Below are 20644 nucleotides of genomic sequence, written 5' to 3'. Positions count from 1 at the left end.
GGAGCTGTTGCAGGCAGACCAAACCCAGCAGTTGCCCCATTCCAGCCTGGGCTGTCATTTCTTGCCATGGTGTGTGGATCTGTCAGGCTGTTTAGCTGCAATATGACAGATTGTCCTATTAATGTGTCATCAAGTGCACTTTTACAAATTCATGGCTTGTCTACAACTAACCTGCAAAAAAAAACCCCACCAGAGGCTGAAGTATGAGAAGGCGCCAAAGAAAGTTAAATATTATTAACAAATAAAGTCTGCCACGTAGCTGTGATGGAATGTGAGCCAGCTGGGGGAGGGGGGACATGCTGTTAACTGCTTAGCTTCTGTGGAACTTCTCTCCTCACTCTCATTCTCTTTCCCAAACACCATTTCTCTCTAAAGATGGGTGAGAAAAGAAAACGCTCAGCTTCTGCCCTCAGCGTGTTCGTGCCTCGGTTTCCCTGAGGCACAGCTGAGAGAGCTGTTGATCAGGATCCACTCTGGCTGTGCTGGCATTGGATTGTGAACCTGTGCTAAAGGGGTTGGTAAAGCAAACCAGTTGCTTGCTGAGTGCATAAGGGACTTACATTTATGTCATCATCAACTTTTCATCATTCTTGGTGGTGCAGCCTCAGCGACTGTTCTGCATCACACTCTGTACCTGAGAAGGAAGAGGAACCTTTGTCCTGGGTGGTGTGGGGAAGTGAGAAAAGGTTTGCCCTGTCTGAGCACTTCAAGATCTCCCTTCTGCAATGCCTGTAGGAGATGTAGAAAGCTTTCCTTTCCCGTTAGTTTTACCAAACAGCTCATCCCCCTGTACAGAAACACAAAGCCCCCCCTGAGCAGCCTCTGGTGGGAGCCAGGGGAAGATGGAGCGTGGCACACGGCTGCTGAGGGTGTAAGGCAGGAGTGCTGCTGGAGCTGGGTGTGGGGCTTTGCTGAGTGCAAGTTCGAAGCCACAGAGGTTTAGTTGTACCACACACTCATGTAGAGTTGCACAAAGTTCCCAGAAAAACGGTGATTTCTGTGAGATAATGAAGGGGAGGTGCAGCAGGGGCTGAGGGGAGGGAGCAGGCAGTGGGCATTGATTTAAATCTGCCTGGCACACCGGCCAGCTCCACTTATCAGTGAGTCTAATAGGAATGTGAAGAGAAGAGTCTTGACAGCTCATTACAATGTGATCTGATCCCTCCTCCTTTTTTTTCTTCTCTCTCTTTCCCCCCCCCCCCCCCCCCCCTGTTTCTTGAAGTTGATGGAAACTCATTCAGGGAAGAAGTACTTATTTGCTGAGGTAAAGCAAAAGCTGAGGAGGGTTTTGCCAGTGTGCAGCTGGGGAAAGGAGCAGTGAGAAAAAATCAGACGTGCTCTACAGCCAGAGGTACCTGAAATCTTGCCTTGCGTGAGGGGAGATGGGGAGGAAGAAGCCACGAGCCTCTGCATCCTGACAGCTGCGGCATCGGGACTCACTGCTGCTCGTCTCACTGAAGGAAAGTGAAGATAAACTCAGCTTAAAGAGGGAGAGGAGCTAGACTTGGGCAAGCTTTCAGTTCCTGATGGACCCAGGTACACCCTCAGACTCTTTGCTTCTCCCTGTTTGAACTTTCACGATATGAGCAGCTGATTCTGTGCTTGGAGGGCTGAGCACTCGCCTGAGCTGGGATGCTTCCAGCCTCTTTGGAAGAGCAGTGGCTGTAGCAACCTTGGATTACAGTTCTGCAGCACCTTGAAAGGAAAGGATGAGGACTTGTCACTGAGGAAAGGGAAGCATCACTCCAGAGAGAATGGAGGGGACACATTCAAACCTGCTTTGAACCGAACACAATGCGAGAAAGCGAAATCTCCCGTTGAAGAGGAGCAACCTAACAGCCCCCTAATGAGCTTGTGTTGTCAGTTCTGGCCTGAGCAACTGTTGCCCTGAGCAATTTGACTTCTCTGGGTTTCATAGTTGAGTGCATTTTAAACGAGTCTGTAGACTTATTGGAGGTGGGGGGGGAGTGGGGGTGGGGGGGAGGCGACACTTCAAGGTGGGTGGCAGGACTTTCCAGGGCCTCTTGTATTTATGTAAGCTTCAAGAGGCTGAATGGACTTACCTCTTTCCTCGAGTGAATCCAGACTTTCAAACAAGTTTATCTCTCCCATTTCCATGTGTCCTGCTTGAGCAGAGAGACCTTGAGCAGAGAGGCATCCCTGGCCCTTGTGTAGCCCAGAGGCTTGGCCTTGACCCTCCTCACCTCCTCCTTTTGCATTGCTTGCTTTTTAGAGAGAAGCCCGTGTCTATTCCTTTCATTATCCTGCTTGGAGAGTGCCCTTCCTTTGGCCCCTCCCTTTTCAAAATGAAGGGGTGCACCTGGGTATTTGTGGCAACTTTACTTTGTCAGCAGTTTTGCCTCTTCAGAGTGGCGGCAGCGAAGAGAGAGAGGAAAGGGAAGAAAGAACCTAACCAGTACACAGAGCCTCTCAATGCCACCCTCTCCAACAGTGAGGAGCTGCACGGGCATCCCAAGGTAGGTGTTTGTGTGTTGTCAGTGCTTGGTAGGAATTACTGCTGGCAGTAATGTGATGCTGGTTCCTTTCTCCAAGGGCTGAGGGACTCTGGCCAGATTGAGCTGGAGTTTAAAGGGAAATGCTCTCTCCTTGCTGCAGGGTTGAGGTTTCAGGCTCGCTGAAGCAAACGCTGGAGTGCTGCAGTTTGTGATGATCATTTGTTTTAGAGTGTGCATGACTGAAGTTTCAGTCCCAGAGCAGCTGGTTAAGTGCAAAGACACTTTGGAGCTCTGTTGTGTGAACGCTCTCCTGATCAGAAACAACAGATTAAATGAAGGCAAGTGGGCTGCCCCAGAACAGCAACAGCACTGCAACACGAATGTATCCCTTGCAGACCAGCCCTTCACTCCTCTGCAATGTTATTTCAGAGCATTCTTGGGCAAATACAACAGCAGAAAGCTCTGAGCATGCCTGAGCTTTGCACTGCACCTTCCACCAGAGAGGCTGTGCTGACTGAGAACCACAGAGGAGAACTTTTTGGTGGGGTTTCAGGAAAGGACTCAGGAGAGTGCTGCATGCAGAAGTGGGTGAGTGTAAGCCTCTGTGTTTGATACCTCAGTGGCTGGAGCTGACTTGCCAGGCTGAGGGAGTGAATTTGGCAGAGTAAGATCCTTCCAGTTGCATGTTTGTGAGAGTCAGCCCAGGCTGAGAGCTGCAAAAGAAATCCAGTCACTCCACCAGAGCCCCCAGGATCCTTTAAGGTGAACATTTGCTTGGAGCAGGAGAGGAGGTGAGGGAATTAAGAGTGTGTCCTTGGGTTAGGAGCAGCATCAGATGGAAGGGAGGCTGCAACACTAAGGAGGGAGTCTCCCCTATCACACAGCCCCCCTTACACAGACATGTCCCTGGTTTCAAATGGAAGTGACCTCTAAAACACGACTTTGATCACCAGCATTGGGGATGACAGTCACTATAGCAATAGAGGCACAAACCTGTCAAACTTGGGGCATGGCAGAGGGGGCAAGTTAGAACAATTGGGCTGCTTCTCACTATCCCATTCAATGCCATTGTGAGGGTAATTGGTTAAGGTTGGGCAAGTCTGAGAAACAGGGTTCTGTATGAAAAAGCTGGCTGCTGCCCTCCAAACCATCATTAGGGGACTGTGAGCAGCACCTCTTCAGCTCCTTTGCTGTTGTGTACTGCTGGGCTCTGGCAGCACAGGTTGTACACAGGCTAAACTCTTGAGGTGCTTATAATCAATCACTTTCTTCTCTCTCTGCTTCATTCTGCTTCTGCAAAAGGGGCCAAATACGAGTGTGGGGCAACTCCAGTCTGTTCTGAAATTAACTTGGCTTGATGTGAAACGTATTGCAGGGCAAAGAGAATGTGTTCTGACTGCAGAAGCAAGCAGAAACTGGTCCTGGTTAATTCCAGTACTTATATTACTGCTGGAAGAAGCAGAGCTGCTCCTTCAGAGGCTGGTGGGCATTCATTACAACAGACCCTGTTTGGAAGCTGCAGTTTCTGTGTTGAAATATTTTGCCTTCTGTTACCCATGGCAGAGGTTTGGCTGCAGGAAGAGCTGGCCAGTGGAGTGAAGGCAGGTTCTGCTGAATGAGGATGGGATGAAACCAGACCTTTGATGCAAATGCTTATGAGCTCTGCTTGATATCCATTCCCAAACGTTTGCAGTGGGAACTTCTCCCCTTGGGATCTATTTGAGGTTAAATATTGCTTGTCAGGAGGGACTGTGTTGCATTTGGTGTTTCTATAGCACCTGCCCAAGCTAAGGGATTGTTTTACACACCCTGTAAATGAGGTGCTTAAGAACTGCTGCAGTTCCTGGGGTAAATGTCAGTTGTCATTTCCAGTGAAGCATCACAATTTATAGTCACTAAGGGAAGAAGGAAAGTCATTGTAAAGCTGTCCCTGCTGAACCTAGCAAGGTAAAGGAAGGCTGAAAGCAGTTCTCTGTGGAAGACTGATGTCCTTCTGTGGGCAGGTTTGTTTCATGGAGGGGTGCTCTGCACACAGCACTGTCCCATTTCATCTCTCTCCAGCACATAACAGGATAGATGGGATTTGCTGGGGCCCTGTGCAGTACAACTGAGGCTGTTTCCCTTGGAAGGCTCTGTGGGCAGCTGGTAGGTTTATCGAAGCAGAAGGAGCAGGGAATGGAATAGGAGCTGAGAGCAGGGATTTTTATTCACAGTGTTGAGAAGATAGATGTGTTTTCCTTCTAATTAAGCCAAACAACTTGGGACAAGTTTCTCTTGGGAATTCTTTCCAAGCAGAAGTGGAGAAAGCTCCCTTTTAGCAGTCACAGTGCAGGAACCATGTGATGAAACCTCGGCCTAAACCAGGGGAGCAGGAGGCTCAAATCTCCTGGGCAACATGTTCTTTCCAGGGAAGGTGTGTGTTGGGGTTGGTTAGTTTTTGTTGGGGTGTTTTGTCTGTTTGGTTTTGAAGCTTTCCTCTCATCTCTGTGGAGCTGCTGGCAATGTGATGTGCTTGACAAGCACCTGAGAGTTTTCTTCTCTGACACTGATATGGACTAGGGGAGAGAGCAGAACATGAGGTTTGCATCCACTGGACCTTCTTTGTGTCTGAGTACTGCAGCTGCCACTTGCCAGGCTTGCCTTCCCCTTCCAGGACTGATCTGGTCTTGCAAGATGTGATGTTAACACCAAGTGGGCTTCAGCAGTGGTAGATTGTCCAGTGGTTATACAGAGTTGACACTGATCAAGAGCTGCCATTTGATACCCAAGTAGAGGGAATAAAGATGGAGTCAAACTCTCAGTGCCCAGTGAAAGGCCAAGAGGCAGCAGGTGCCAGTGAAAATGCAGCTCCTTGGGACCCACAGAAAATGCTGTTGGATGCATCCATCTGACTCAGCACATCGAGATGACCAGATTTGGATGTGAGCTCTTTCAAGCTCATCAGTGGAGTGCACAGTCCTACATCAGGTGTGGGTTTGGTTGCTAGATGCATTGTGCTACACCTTTGCCATTGGTGCTGCTCAGCTCCTTGCCTTGAGTGGTATCCCTTTGCTGTTCCATCCAGGGATGACTGGATGTCACTGCACTACAGCTGACACAGCAGCAAACATCATGTTTGCTCACTCAGGGTAGCTCTTGCTCACTTGAACTCTTCCATTGGATTCATGTCACTCATTATGAGTGTGACCACTGAAGAGAGTTTAAGTAGAGGGGAGAAGCTTTTTGAGATGGCCATTTGGAGGAGTGAAGTATTCTTTTTCAATCACAAAACACAGTGGGGATGTAGGTAACAAGTGCATTTTGGATTTGGCTGAGACACCAAACCTAACACTTCTGTTCTAGGGAAAATCCTTGAGAGATCTGCAAAAACCGCAAGTGGTCAGGACCTTGGTTTTACATCACATTAATAGCCAGGAGTGTGTATAACCATAAGGTATTAGCAGCTGACAGAAGATTTTGCATGCTAAAAAAACCCACCAGCTCTCTGTCACTTTTTAACCTGCTCCAAGAAAAACACACCACTGAAATGAACAATTTGCTTCTCGTTTCATAATGAATCTGACAGTGCTCCTGCTGCTTCTAGAGCCAGTGTTAACAACCTGGGAATCTGTGGATTGAGATAAGTGAAATGCTTAGTCAGGTCCATTTTGTGTCTGGCAACTGCCTAACTGGTAATGGAACAGAATTCCCTCTCAGATGGACAAATACCCAGATAACTGAACACAACTTGCAGGGCAGTACCTTCAGGCACAAAGACTGTGGACTGGAATGGTCGGGTAGATGTCCTTGGACATGTATCTCCAACTGCAGGTGGGAAGGATGCTGTCCTGTCACAAGATGGTAACCTTTTGTGCTTGCTTTCCACCCTGTCCCACCCTGAGCAGTGCTCAGCTGTGCCTGAGAGCACTTGCAGATGCTTTCAGGTGCACAGACTTGCTTGCAGGTGCTCTTGACTCTTTCTCTTCTGTTCATCCAGCCTCTGCAGCTCCTTTTGTCCATCTCCCTGTGGGCTGCAGCAGAGATACAGACTGCATCCAGTATCCTCCAGTTTGGGGAAAGTTCAGATACAGTTCATCCATTTCTCAGGATCCAAACTGTGCTGCTTGAATGTAGATCTCTGCTGGTGCTTTCTTCCTTCCTGGCTGAATCTCAGCCAGAGGCTGTGTGTGTCCCTGGGCAGTGTGTGTTGTTCTGGGAGCTAGAGCCAGGAAGAACCACAGGCTCTGCTTGTGCACAGCAGCCTGAATTACAGCTCAGCTTGTCTTTTGTTGTGAGGGGAGCTGGGGAGAGAGCAGGTTAATTTCTCCTCAGTGTCAGAAACTGGCTCTGAAGTGACAGGTGCCATTGTGTTTGTTATAAGACTCAACTGAAAGTTCATTATGGATTTCTGGCAAGGCTCCTGTTGGTTTTGGAGGTTTCAAGTGTTGGGGAGTCAGCCTGGTTTCACTGCAGCTGACAGGAGGATTCCTCCTGACTCCTGTAGCAGGTCAGCTCTGCTCTGCAAACAGCACCCCAGGAGAGCCAAGTCCCCTTTGCTGGGCTTCCAGGGCTGTTCTCCATCCTGACTGATACCTGAGTTGGCTGCAAGGTCTCTCTGGCTGCTGGAAGGTGTTGCTGCCAAGAAAAATAGAGGCTTGCATGCTTATTGCTGGGATTGCTCATGCATGCCATAGTAATTCAATAATAATACCACAAGGATGGAACATTCATTTTGACTGTCAATCATCCTTGTGCTGCAGGAGCTGGGGAGTGCCATGACTGCCTTGTAGAGGGATTTGTCATTTCAGCAGAGCCACTGGCCAGGAATGGCATTGTTTCATTCTATTAGTTGAAACTTCATGAGTTTTTCAGCTCTTTTCCTGGATTTCTCTTCGTGTCCCTGACAAGATGCCTGCTCTGGCCTCTTTCTTCACAGCTGGAGCTGCAGAAAGGCTGAGGACATCTGTTTGTCTTCACAGCTAATGGTCAGAGTCTGCTCATGAGCGCTGGCTTCTGCCTCTAGCTGACCTGTTTCCTCCTTTCTGCACTGGAGGGGAGTTTGTGCTTGTCTTGCAGCCTGGTGGAAGCCAGGAATAGTTCAATAGTCTCTTCCACATCCCAGTTCCTAAGACCCTGAGCTGGTGTTTGCTGTGTTCTGGAGGCTGCACTCCTGAGTTCCTGCCACATGAGCCAGCCCCTTTGAAAGGATGAACTCCTCACTACAACCCAGCTGTTCTTTTGCTGGCTTCTGTTCCAGCACAGAGGGAACATTCCCTCTTGCCTGAGTTGGGTGCTTCTGTTAGTAAGTGGCTTCCTTGGTGGGTTATTGGTAACTAATGACTTTTGGTGCCTTTTTGAAATGGAAGGTTAGAAGTCCATTCCTAGCCCTGGAGAAAAACCCAACAGGTCTTGGCTGCTTGATCACACACCTCTGGTTGTGTCTGGGAGCTGTGTAATGGCAATGAGGGACTCCAAGGGGAAATGGACTCAAATGTATAAAGACAGATTCTGTACTGCCTAGAAGGGATCCAGAATGAGGCACCAAAATGTCAAAGCTTCTCTAGCTGATTGCTCTGTGGCCATGGTATACTTGCAGAGCTCAGGAGTGGGGAAGGTGCTTCAGTTTGCCACTGGACATCTTTGCTTTTCGTCAGGAATTGGCTTTTTTTCCCCTCTGTGCACAGCTGTCACTCTGCAGCCTGTCATTTGAAAGTTAAGGAGCATTTCAAGCTTCTCTGTACATTTTAATCTCCCTGTATTGCTCAACTGATCCAACTGACACGTGTCAGATGCCACTGGGGAGCAATGTCTGGCATCTGGGCAGGTTTTCTGTGGCATGTGTTAGGACTGGCAGAGGGCTGCGAGTCTCAGCAGCTTGAGAAAGGTCTCTGAGCTCCCAGCTCTGGGTTCTTACTGGTTTCTGAAGCAAAGGGGACTGGGAGGCCCTGCAGGTGATAGCACAGTCAGTTATGAGAAGGCATTTTGATGTTTTAAGGGCAGCATCTTCTGCTTTATGAGACATTTCTGCTGGCAGGTTTAGCCTTCAACTTCTGAAGAAAACCTCCCACTCTAATGGGACCCTCTGAAAGGCTGCTGCCTGTCACACACTGTCAGAACTCAGCTTGCAGTAGCATCCTACATCTGCAATGCTTTTGGAAATGCAGACAAAAAGTGGTGTGGTACTGGCTAATCCCAACTGAGTTGCTGCTTAAGAAGTGTGAGACCCCATTTCACGCCACCTTCAGTGTCCTCCCGACTGCAGTACGGCTGGACCAAGGATGTGGTTTAGGCAGCAAGAAACAGCCTTGGTCTGGTAACTTTACATCCCCAGTGGGAAAAGAGATACCAGAGTGATCTCAGCCTCTGTTCTTGTTTCTCTTTAGATCCTAGAATCTCCAGATCCCCGAATCACAGACCCCCGGCGGACCTGGATCTCCTTTGTGCACCGCCCGGACGACGGCAGCACCTCCAAAAGGAGATGCAAAGGGAAAGACAAGAAATTAGTAGGTTATTGCTCCATTGCCATCAGCTAATAGATGTGCTTCCCTTCCTCCTGCTGACATGCAAGCTGTTCTGCATGCTCCAGCTTTTGCCTTGCCATCCATTCCTTTGCTGGTGTTCAGTTTCCCAAAGTGGTTTGGAGAATCAGGGGCTGGGAGGGGTTGGAAGGGACCCATGAAGAAGTTGAGACAATAAGTGCTACATGCTTTGTAAGAGAAGATGTGTGAATTCCACTCTCAACACTCTTTCTTCTTTAAACCAGCTGTTTCTGGGACTGAGCCTTTTTTGTTGGGTTTTGTTCTGCTCAGTACAAAGTGCAGACAAGTCATTTATCCTGATGGTCTGCTGAGTGATGCCTGATCACATGTGCACTGTTAATCTGCTGCTTAGCCAACCTGGAGTGCTTTCAGCGATCTCCTTCTATTTCCCAGCCAGCTGATAGGCAGGAGTGCTTCCAGCCAGGCTTACTGCAGCTTAGCTGAGGAAACAGGAGCTCCCTGGGAACAATAAACACCAAAATAGCATTGATGACACTGTGGCCTGTTTGTCCTAGTTGTCTGAAGCTCTAATGTGTGTCTGGCCAACCTTTGCAGGGGTTTTGAACCCAACTGTTTTGGTTTTTCCCCTGCTGTCACACCACAGATTGATGTCTGTGACCATTATGCCTGAGCAATAGACATTAATGGTGTAAAGTGTGGCTAAGATGGCAATTCTCCTTGGCAAAGAGGCATCAGAATAGGCCTAAAGGCCAATATGTACTTTGGTGACATGAGATGACTTACAAAGAGTAAACTTAGTCTTGTGCCTGTTGTGCTTCACACTGTGTACCTGTACTCGAAGAACCAGTTGATATTTACCTGAGCAGAATTGATCCTCCCATATAAAGATGGGACTAAAGTCCAAGTGCTGGAATTTACAGCTGCCTGGGGAGTCAGTTTAGGATTTACTGCATCAGGGCTGTAGCTGAGCTGGTGCTGCTCACTTGGCTGACAGCTCTGTAGAACTGGCTCATGGCTCAGAGGATTTTTGGTCTCTCAGTGCAACTGCCTGGTTTTACTTCACATGTTTCTCTCTGGTTACTTCCATAGCGTGGCCTTGTTGGGCCTCCAGGACCTCCTGGTCCTCAGGGCCCTCCAGGAGCACCTGGTGCTGAAGTCACCCGAGAAGTCCTTCTGCAAGAGTTTAAGGAGATACTGAAAGGTAAAGTCTGTCAGAGCTTTGTCCTTCTGTGAGCTGCTTCTTTGGGAAGCGCCACGGCCAACAGAGAAGTGGTTTCACCTTAAAGCATTCCCCTGCCTGGCAATCGCAGCGTTGAAGAAACGTTTCCCCAGTGCTGCTTAGTTCAGGTTGAGGAGTTCAGTGCACAAGTCTGACCAAGCAACTAATGGCTTCTTTAAAGGCCTCAAGCCAAGCTTTGGTTTCCCTGTCCTTTCTCTCCTCAGAAGCCATTGAACGTCGAGCATCCCTGGCTATCTCAGCCCATCCCAGCCAGCTGCCCCCGCTCCTGCTCTCCTTGGAGGAAGCTTCACCCCACAGACGTGTAGAGGAGGCATTCCATTGCAAGCTAAAAGGACAAGTCACTGTAGATAAGAAGACCCTGGTAGAACTCCAGAACTTCCAGTCGGTGAGAAGGGATTCCAGATGAACCTGTGCAACTCCAGAGCCACCGTGCTCAGCTGTAGCTGCCCAGCTGCTAGGTGCCTCTGTGGATAAAGGTGTTTGCTGAAAGGGAAGAATAATCCCAGAAGCTCCTCTCAGGCTTGGATCTTATGAGTATAACACTGGGGTTTTTGTGTGTGTGATTGCCAAAAGTAGGATGTCACATGGTGGTTTCAGCACTGAAGCTCCTCTGCAGTGAGATGGACACATAGCTTTGAGTCCTCTCCTTCCCGACACAGCCAAGAGCCAGACTGTCTTCCTCTCTTGCAGCCCAGCTGAAGCTCATTACAGTTCCTACTGAAGTTCTAACAGGTCTGTGCAAGAGAGGGCTGTCTCACAGGTCCAAACAACAGTCAGACTGTTTCATTTCAGTTAATGATGGAGAAAGACTTGTCCATGTTTGGCATTAGTCTGGTCTTTCTTTCAGTGCACACCCTGTTCCATTCCACAGTAACCTCCTGATGTAGAGAAATGCCAGGGGCAGACAGTAGCCGTTGCTTAGAGGTTTGTGAACCTTCAGAAGAGCCATCATTTCGTTAGATGTCCCAGTCCTGGTGCTCATAATGTTTTATAGAGGGCTAATGGATGTTAGATGTTGGCTGGATGTTGCACTGTAGTCACATTACAGTGCCAAGCACAGTGATGGGAGGCTCGAGGTCACTGTGATGGTTACAGGCAAGCTCTTGAGTTTGACACTAAAGTGTCTGAGCCACTTGCAAACAGGATCTGAATTGGAAGTAGAAACGTTAAGCAGAGTAACAGCTAAAATCAAACAGGCCCTTGATAACTGAGGAGACTTATTCTAGGATTTGAAGTCACAGAGACCAGATACACGGTTGCTTCTGTTATGTCTCAAGAGGAGTTTAAAGAGTATGAAGAGGGAGTATGGCTTTCCATCAGCAGGGTTTGCTGACACTGTCCATGTAGGAAGGTGCTCAGCTTTCTTCCCAGCTGCACCAAGTCCCATTTGGAGGAATCCTGCCCAGCAGATCCTTTCCTCTGGCCTGGTTTTGTCGCTTGGGCTTCTCACAGCTGCAGGACGAGAGGCAGCGGTTGTGTTCTAAATAGGGTGCTTTCCCTGGATCTTTCCCAAACACACTTGTGGAAGCCTGGTTTGACAGCACTGTGGGTGCTGGCACAGAGGCAAGATTGTACTTGAAGTGTGGGCAGGGCTAGAGAGATCTGCTGCCTCATTAATTAGGGGGGAAAATGTGAATAAAGACATCTCAGCAATCAGTGCGTAGGCTGATGCTTCCCATGCTTTGTTATCCTATGCCTACCTTCCTTCTAATTGCTTCTGGCCCTGGAGCTGCTGTGGGAGGGCTGGCAGGCCTCTGGATGCCAGCCTTTCATTTCAGCTTTGGGACAAGAAGTGTCTGGTTTTAGCTTGTGCTCTCATATAGGGGAATTTAGCAGGGAGGGAGACAGTGGATGCTCCCTCAAAGATGAAAACGTTGCCTTTAAACAGTTCAAAACGGAGAGACAGAGTGAAACCATTCCCCTCCCTCCATTCTGTCAGTTTAATAGTGTGAAGAAGCCAACAATTTGATACTTCTCAGTGGGATGATAGGGATTGACCCTAATTCCTGGATTTGGACCTTACCCAAAGCATTTGGAGGTAGTGGCAAGAAGCTGAGAACCAGCCTATCACTTCTGTACTCTGTTTGGTGTCACTCTGACCTTTACTGAGAGAACATGATGGTTTCTCTCATCCTTCCACACTCAACTCCCTCCAAGAACCTTCCCACTCTCTCTGCCTCTTGGTCTCACAATTTCCTTGGTGTCTGGAATAAAACCTGTGATATTCCTTTCCTCACTCCTCTCCCTCCTGTGTCTCATGCTTTGATGTTTCTAATGTTTGCCTCTTGCAAAACCTTTCTGAAAGGTTCTTTGCAGCAAGAATTGCAGGAACTGTGGCCTCTGACAGGCCAAAGAAGTGGGAGTTACCTGGGGCCCTGCAATGTTACTGGAGTCAGATCATTTAAGGCTAAAGTGGCTTTGCAGGGGGAAAGATCCCACAAAGAGTGCTGGTGTCTCTAGTGCCTTGAGGTCAAACCAAATGTGCACCTTGGCTGTTGAATTTGGGGACTGGGGCATCCCCTGTGTGTTGTGGTTGCTGTGCAGGCTGGGTTATCCCTGTCTCTAACACCAGATAAGTCAATGCTTTGCTTTGGATGAGGGAGACATGGGGATGGGAGATGAGCTGGGGAACAGAAGCTGCCCTTGGCTTGTACAGAATGGTTGGACACTAACTTGTTTGTTTGCTGCTGCTCTGCTTACTGAAACAACTGTGCAAGCAGCCCTTTCCTCAGGTGTAAATCCCTGCAGCGCTTGGAGCAGCTGGGTGAGTGTGCTGCTGAGAGGCAGCAAATGCAGGAGGGAGCTCTCAGTGGCGTGGGGTTTAGTGGAGTATTTAGCCCAGAGAACCTCTCCCTGCATTGTCTATTTCTATGAGCAAAAGAATAACAAAGCCACAGAGGGCATGAAGAAACAGGAATGCTTTATCAGTGATAATTTACTGGTGCCTAAAATTGCCTTCCATGCTCAGCCAGTGGCTTTGGAATTGTCTTGCTGATTCTGCTAATAGCTGTAACAAGAAAGGAATGAATTAAGTCTGCAGTACAGCCTTGCACACACAGGGCTTGGATCTGCTCTTTCAGTGAGGTAAATCAGAAGTAGCACTACCAAAACCAAACAGCATCAAGCTCCTGCCGTGGCCTTTGTAAGTCAGGTTAGCTGTCAGATTGCCTGTGTGTGTATACAGAAAGAAAAGAAAGCTCCTTCTGTGTGTGTATATGTCCACACAAGCACACATCAGTGCACACTGATACATGCAGAGGCTTAGAAGCGAGTGTGTGAAACAGCCGATGTGCAGCTCCTTGTTGCTGTTTGCCCTCCGTGTGTGTGGCACGCTGTGAGGAGTGTCCCTGTGCTTGCACAGCCAGGGCTTTGCACCACCATATGTAAAGGGCTGTGAAATGTAAGGCTTACAGCTAGATCTTGGTGAATGAGGATTGGGGATTACTCCTTAGTGAGCCTTGCCTGGTTTGCTGAACAAAGGCAGGTTGGTCATCTCACTCCTCCTACCATGTAGTGACTCTCTAAACAAACACCACCAGACCTAAATATTTGCAGCCTTATATCCTTTCAGAGAAAAAGCTAAATAAACTCTTCCTGCTCTGCACTGTGAAAGCTGACAGTGGCTGGCTGGGATGAACCAGAATGGGGAGGCAATTCACCTCCTTCTGGTGCTTGAGCAAAAGTGTTCCACTGGTGTCTTTTAGTGCAACAGCACCTGTGGCAAATTCGCTCAGCCCATCTCAGGCCCTTTCCTCCATTGGCAAGCACACTTGTTGGGTTTTGGGATTGCACAGGTACATAACTGAGTGTGTTTTAGGGGGACAGCAGGATTTGAACAGGCCTCCTGTCCCCTAAGCCCCAGGTGGGGCACACTGAGGACAGCCCTCGTGGGAACGTGCTCCCGTTGCACTGAACGTCCTTGCGGTGGAAGCAGAGTCTGACTAATGAACTAGCTTGTCCCACTGAAGCCACTCCTGCCTCTGCCCAGCTCCAGCCAAGTTCATCTGAGCCAGGCCAAAACAAACAATAAACATTTCTCCAAGAGTTTATTTTAGTCTGAGTCAGATAATCTGCTGCAAGTTTGGCTGAAGGCTGCTTCCTTGCCACGAGGAGAAACTGCTCAGGCCAGAGTCCAGTCAAACTAAACACGGAGTCTATAAGAAGCCAAGCAGTTGTTCTTTATCAGTACCAAAGACCTAAAGCAGGTAGAACACCTCTGGAGACCCATAGGAGTGTTTCCTCTGCACTTGTATCACAAAACCAGTGTATAAGGCTCCAGGTCTTTAAGCCTGGCAATGAGCAAAAAGAGCATCTTTGTGTCTCCTACTGCTCATTTTGCCCTTTGTGAACACCAAATGCCCAGCCAGTGTCTGTTCTTTGTAATGGGCAGAGGTAACTTTGGAGAGTGCTGGTGACTTGTTCAGCATCTGCTTTTCTTATGTTGCAGCCTCTGGCCAAAGGAGCTTTTCTCCGGGGGACAGGATTGAACCTGGCCACAGGACGCTTCACAGCACCCGTGTCTGGCATCTACCAGTTTTCAGCCAATGTCCACGTGGGTGAGTGTTGCACACAGAAACCTCTCCTGTTCTGCTTGAGGTGCAGGAAGAAGCCCTGAAGAACTCTCTGGGTCCTGTTTGATTTGAAGTGTGTGCAATGGCAGCCCTTTGCAGAGCTCTCCCTTTGGTACCACGACCCAAACCCCTGTCCCTAGAGCTGGGTGTTTCTGCAGGCTCCTCCCTGCAAGCCAAACAAAGCAACGCTCCTGATGGAGAAATGAGCTTAGGGACCAAATATTGTCACTTGTGGAAGTTATGGCTTCCAGAAAAGATTTTAGAAGGAGTGAACATGATGAGGCAGAACTGCATCCAGGCAGCTTTGACTGTGTTTTGTCACCAGTGCATTCATTCAATGGGTTTAATCTTTATAATCCAACACCACAGGAGAGAGCTTCCCTTCGAAGTGCTGGTGAGCTGACCCTGTCAGGCTGCAGCTCCAGTCACCCCTCCTCCTCAGCTGGACAGAGGAGAGAAAATATAACAAAGGCTCATGGGTTTATTTCATGAGAAATAAACCCCAAATCTTAAAGCATCTTTCTCCAACCCCTCCCTTCTTCCAGGGCTTAACTTTACTCCTGGTTTTCTCTACCTCCTGCCTTCCAGTGGTGCAGGGGGATGAGGAGTTAGGGTTATGATCAGCTCATCACACGTCCCTGCTGCTCCTTCCTCCTTGGGGAGGACTCCTCACACTCTTCCTTCTCATGGGACACAAGTCCTCCATGAACTTCTCCAACATAAGTCCTTCCCACGGGCTACAGCCTGTGACCTGCTCCAGACTTTGTTGTCTGCAGAGTTGTTCCTCTCACGTGTTCTCACTCCTGGATGCACTTGTGCAGGTTTATGCACAAACCCAAGAAAGAAGTCACAAGGCTACTGGTGTCTCTGTTAATGAAAACACCAGCAACTGGGGGGTCTGCCACGTTGTGAAAGTGCTTTTCTTTCTTCCACTGCTTTCCCCAGACCACAGTGAGCTGAAGAGTAAAGTCCAGCTGCGAGCCAGAGATAACGTCCGTGTGCTGATCTGCATTGAATCCCTGTGCCACCGCTACACGTGAGTCCCTGCAGGGCTGGCCTGCCAATCACTTCTCTTGCATGGGCCAATGTTTCAACCAGCTGTGGAAGCCAGGTTCACCAAACAGTGAATTTTATCTCATGATGCTAGTTGAGCTTTTCTGCAGAGAGTGTTTCCACCTGGCCCTTGGGTTTGATGTGTGCTTTCAATGCTGATTTTTAACCTTTCAGTGCTAATTACTCTAAAGAGCTCAAGATTGCAGAGGTTGAGAGAAGTGTGAGTTAAGTCAGCTGCAAGTGGATGGAGCTAAAGGTGCTGAAGGCTCAGCTATCATCATGAACATACAGAGGGAAAGAAACACTTTAATGCTGTGCCAGAGGTTGTTAGCTCCATTTTGACACTCTCGGCTGCATCCTGAATGGATCCCAGTGTCTGGCTCACGTTGCCATGGAAGTGTTGGAGCGACAAGGAGAGAAAATAGGTGGAAAAGAGAGGTGAATGGGTCCTGAGGCAGAAAGTGCAGGGTGTGTACACGGGTATCTGATACCTTCTCACAGCCCTCAGCTGCCTTGTGGAGCTTGCTCAGATAACCACGCTGCATTTTCCTCTGCTGGGACCCATCAGCAAAACTCTGCTGAAGAACCACTTTTGTTGGGTCATGGCAACCTTGAGGCTTGCTCCTTAGCAACACCCTTGCCACAGCACCACTGAAATAGCCACAAAACAGCTCCACAGGTGCAACTTAAAACCCACAGAGCTATAAAGTCTTGGACAACCCCTCAGTCACACACAGCCTGGGCAGACTTATTGGGATCAACTTGCCATCTGAAGGATTTCTAGCTACACTCCCCAAAGAACAATAACTGTAAAACCTTCTCTTTATTTCTCAGCCAGAACTGACCCAGATATGAATCATTTAGACAAAGCTCTCTGATGTCTGTCTTGAAGCTTTCCTCAGTTGCTCAGGGTCACAGTTCATGACTGATTGTCCTGCAAGGCTGTCCTGAGTTGAGTGGGTTGGACAGCAGTGCGAGGAAGCAGCCTCAGCACTGCCTCTCTGAGACACATCTCTCATGGTGGGTGAAAGTGTGACTGGTCTGTGGCATGGCAAGAAGATGGGTGGAGGGATGGGAACCTGTCTGGACAGACACTGTGCTGGCACAGGCTGAGCTGCTACCCGTGCCTGTGGAATTTCCTGGGGACGTCAGCGCACGCAGCCGTTCCTGCTGAGGGAGCTGGAAGGGCCCCGAGGGCTTTCGGCTGAGAGAGATGGAAACTCAGAGGCAAGGAGACAGTTGGAGTAGAAGAGATTAATGGTGGGAAGTTCCCACCCAAGTTAGGCTCTTGGCAGGATATGACACACAGACTGAGCTCTTCAATCAAGGTGGTGCCAAGTGCCTTGCTCTCTCGAGGCCAAATTGCCCCTACCTGCTCTGGATGTTATTCCCTTGCAAGGGGGCTGGAAGGAGCACGTCTGCACTTGTTAGGTTTCGTCACCACCACTTCACAGAAGAAAAGAAAGAGAGGAAAGGGGTTGGTTTTCTTGGGAAAACAACTGGATCTGCTACCATTGGGCAGGCAGATTCCAGGGAGAGCCAGCCAAGCATGGGGCTCCATGCTTTCAGATTGCTTTGGAACTGAGCTTACAGGGGTTGTTTTGATTGTTGATGTCTCAGGCACCTCCTTCCAGCCTGGATGTTGTACAAAGGAGCTGAGCTCAAGTTCTGTGAGCAGAGGATGTTACAGAGAGCAGCTGTCCTCCATCTTGCTACTGCAAGGAATATGATGGCCATTAGAACATGATATTAGAAAAGAGCAGTGCCTTTCATACCTTGAGAATGAATGAACTGCCATTGCCAGGGTGCACAGGGCTAGCTCTTTGCAGAATAACTACAGTATAAAATGTCATCATGGCCTGCAAACTGGTGTGTTGATAAATCTAAGGGGGATGTTTAGCAGCTGTTCAAGAGTAGGGGATAGTGACTACAGGACCTTGAGAAAAGCCTCTGTGAAAGAAGGTGGCTCTTAGTTCCTTCCTCCAGATGAGCTTTGCATTCACAATCCTGTATGCTCTGTAGGTCTCCCACTAGACATGGTTCTGCTGTTCTCTTCCCAAGACAGCTGGTTGTTGTCAGAACCAAGTCAACAAGCCACTTATTTAGTACAGATGGGCACTAGAACCACTAGGTCCTTTTTCTAGGGAGGTCATGAGACTGCTGTCATTTCACAGACAATTGTTGTGACTCCCTTAGGTGTTGAAGCTCTTTCTTTTTCTTTTGCTACTCTTTAGGTCTTTGGAAGTCATTGCTGGTCTGGAAAGTAACAGCAAAATCTTCACAATCTATGTACATGGCTTACTGCAGCTGCAGGTAAGCCCCTGTGGCCTGGGAATCCCTGCCCTAGCTGCCTTGGCAGGCTGGGGAGTTAGTTAGTGCCAAGGCTGAATTCTCACCAGGAGGTGGGGAAGTTTCTCTTAACCTTCTTTCTAAGGTTAATGAAGTCAAACACCTGACCTGAGGTGACTAGAGAGAACCTGTGGCAGGAAAGGAACAAAAGGCAGACATGTGTGGCACATTCTGCTCTTAAATCACAGAAGTAACAGCCCCTCTGAGAAGTGCCAGTGGATATTTCTCTGTCTCAGATCTCCCTTTGCATGGTCAAGGTGGCAACTCCCCATTTCATGGAAGGGAACCTTAAGCACACACAAGCCACTTGATTACTCACCTAAAAAAGATGCTACTGCAGTAGGGATCTAGTTAAGTGATAAACCTGTAACACAGTGGCACCACACAAAAGTTCTTCCACCATGTCCAAGCTGTCGTGCTGCAGTAAGAGTGGTCAGACCCTTTCCCAGGAGCCACAGCAAAGGGCCAGAGGCTTCTGCACTTAGTTCATGGTAGTAAAATGCCTTTTTTCCCTCCTTTTACCCTGGGATGAAGAGTCAGGTATTCTCCTTCCCCTCTCATTCTCTCTGCAGGCTGGCCAGTACACCTCTATATTTGTGGACAACAGTGCTGGAGCTCCTGTCACCATCCAGAACGGGTCAGACTTCATGGGCATGTTGCTGGGTGCGTAACCTGCAGCAGCCTGGCAGGGAAGGAGATGAATTACAGCCTTGCAGTGTATATTTGACTGAAGAAACCTTTACTTTGACTCTTGAAGACTGCTACCCATAACTGCTGGCATCTTTTTTAAACAAGCAAAGAGCCTTTCCTTTCACAGATACTCCAGCTTGCTTTCAGAGGCTACTGCTATTCAAGGTCCACATCATTCATCCTACAAAAACACACTCTTACCATTCAGAAGCAAAGCCTGTGGTGTTTAATTTGTGCTTCACCAGGTGCTCACTCAACAACACACTGAGGTTTGACTTTGTTGCATTAGAACTTCATGTCACAATAGCACTTGTACTCAGCGTGTCTCTTGGGATTGACTGTGGGGTGTTTGAGACGGTAAGTGAAGGATTGAGAGGGGAAGTAAAAGAGTGACTATATCCCATGTGCTGTGGAGGAAAGAGACAAAGATGTGCCAGCAAAACTGCTTGATCCATACAATTGTCAATGCTATAGGCCCTAGAATTGGATCTGTTTGCCAGGAAGTGTGTTGAACTCGCAGACAATGCCAGCTCCACAGATGGGAATCCAAGGTCTGAACTCCTTAATGGGGGTTCTTTATATCCAAGTATTTCCTTGATCTTACTGATGAAGCTGAATACCTCACTGCCTGTGCAGTTTGGTCTGTAATGAAAAGGTAAAAGGCAATGGCAGCAGTTCCAGCATGAACTCCCTTCCCTGTGTTCTTATGTTTTAGTAAGACATACGTGTGGCTTTGGGCTGCATCACATAAAGAGCATCCTCTCGGGTGCCATGGAATCACCTGGAAACGTGTGACATGCATTACACTGCCTGGCAAAAGCCTGGCAAAGAGCAGCCTCGGATCACATGTGTCACATCTGCTTACAATGGGTTTGGATGGAACAAGTGGCCTATCTCCCAGCATGTATAACTATCCTGTCCTTTGTACTGTGTATCTGTAATAAATTGGGCTGTTTCGTGCATGACTCGCAGCAACATCATCCAAGTGTTGTGCCATTCAGCATATGTTGGTGCATCCATAGGGGTTTGGAACCAAGTCTCACTGTTCTTGGGAAATCAGAGTTAAAATATTTATTGTTGTAGAACTAAAGAAGTTTCTCAGACTTTGCTTTGGGATTTGTGATTTTTTTCGCCCTGTCTTTGCTGTGTTTTACACTCATGAGCATCTCACTAGGAGCTGAATTGTTCTGCCTTTGGAGCTGTTCTCCCTTATTTGGGTAAGGAGTGCTGTCAGAGTCTCAGAATGGTGGGGGTAGGAAGGGCCCTTCAGAGCCCAAGCCCCTGCTCCAGCAGGTTCCCCTGGCTCAGGGGGCACAGGAACGTGTCTTGGGGGGTTGGAAACCTCCTGAGGAGCCTCCACACCCTCCCTGGGCAGCCTGGGCCAGGGCTCCCTCACCTCAGCACCAAAGGACTTGCTCCTCCTGTGCCAGTGGCACTGCCTGTGTGCCAGCCTGTGCCTGTTCCCCCTTGTCCTGGCACTGGCCACCACACAACAAACACTGGCCCCGTGCTCCTGACACCCACCCTCTGGGGATTTATCAGCATTGATGAGGTCCCCTCTCAAGCTTCTCTTCTCCAGGCTGAACAGCCCCAGGTCCTGCAGCCTTTCCTGGTCAGGACAGAGAGCTGTCCCTTAAGGAGCTTTCCTATGCATCTCCAAGGCCTTTTAGCCAAAAGACTTCTTTTTTTAGAGGAGTCTTTTAGCTCTGAGTGCTGCCAGGCTGCAGTTCTCTTGTATCCTGGGGCTTCAGCCAGCAGCCTGTGTGAGCATGAGATCATCTGTCCAGCATAAGATGGGGCAGAATG

The 20644-nt window shown here is 48.8% G+C and overlaps 1 protein-coding gene across 3 annotated transcripts; it reads left to right on the top strand.

Moving 5' to 3' along the window:
* Positions 1–1221: 1221 nt before the first annotated feature.
* C1QTNF12 (C1q and TNF related 12) lies at positions 1222–20002 on the top strand. 3 transcript variants are annotated; one of them, XM_062012968.1, is made up of 8 exons: positions 1222–1917; positions 2234–2477; positions 8819–8938; positions 10025–10136; positions 10379–10560; positions 14623–14731; positions 18034–18112; positions 18721–20002. In XM_062012968.1, the coding sequence occupies exons 2-8, from the start codon at positions 2307–2309 to the stop codon at positions 18917–18919; spliced, it is 972 nt and encodes a 323-aa protein (XP_061868952.1). In that variant the 5' UTR covers positions 1222–1917; positions 2234–2306; the 3' UTR covers positions 18920–20002. The 3 variants fall into 3 exon arrangements, with proteins under 3 accessions (XP_061868952.1, XP_010206780.2, XP_061868951.1); XM_010208478.2 differs by adding an exon at positions 15692–15782 and having other exon boundaries at positions 1222–2477; positions 18721–18908; XM_062012967.1 differs by having other exon boundaries at positions 1222–2477.
* The last annotated feature ends 642 nt before the right edge of the window (positions 20003–20644 follow it).

The sequence above is a fragment of the Colius striatus genome, chromosome 21, assembly GCF_028858725.1.
Source record: "Colius striatus isolate bColStr4 chromosome 21, bColStr4.1.hap1, whole genome shotgun sequence".
In the NCBI taxonomy this organism is placed as follows: domain Eukaryota; kingdom Metazoa; phylum Chordata; class Aves; order Coliiformes; family Coliidae; genus Colius; species Colius striatus.
The sequence above is the reverse complement of the archived record's forward strand: the minus strand, read 5'-3'. Positions and strand labels throughout refer to the sequence as shown.

Excerpts from the sequence above, each read along its gene's own strand:
- C1QTNF12 (XM_062012968.1), top strand. The coding sequence starts at position 2,307 with ATGAAGGGGTGCACCTGGGTATTTGTGGCAACTTTACTTTGTCAGCAG. Across the intron at positions 10,137-10,378 it reads GTTTAAGGAGATACTGAAAG|AAGCCATTGAACGTCGAGCA; the intron begins GTAAAGTCTGTC and ends TTCTCTCCTCAG. Across the intron at positions 14,732-18,033 it reads TTCAGCCAATGTCCACGTGG|GTCTTTGGAAGTCATTGCTG; the intron begins GTGAGTGTTGCA and ends GCTACTCTTTAG.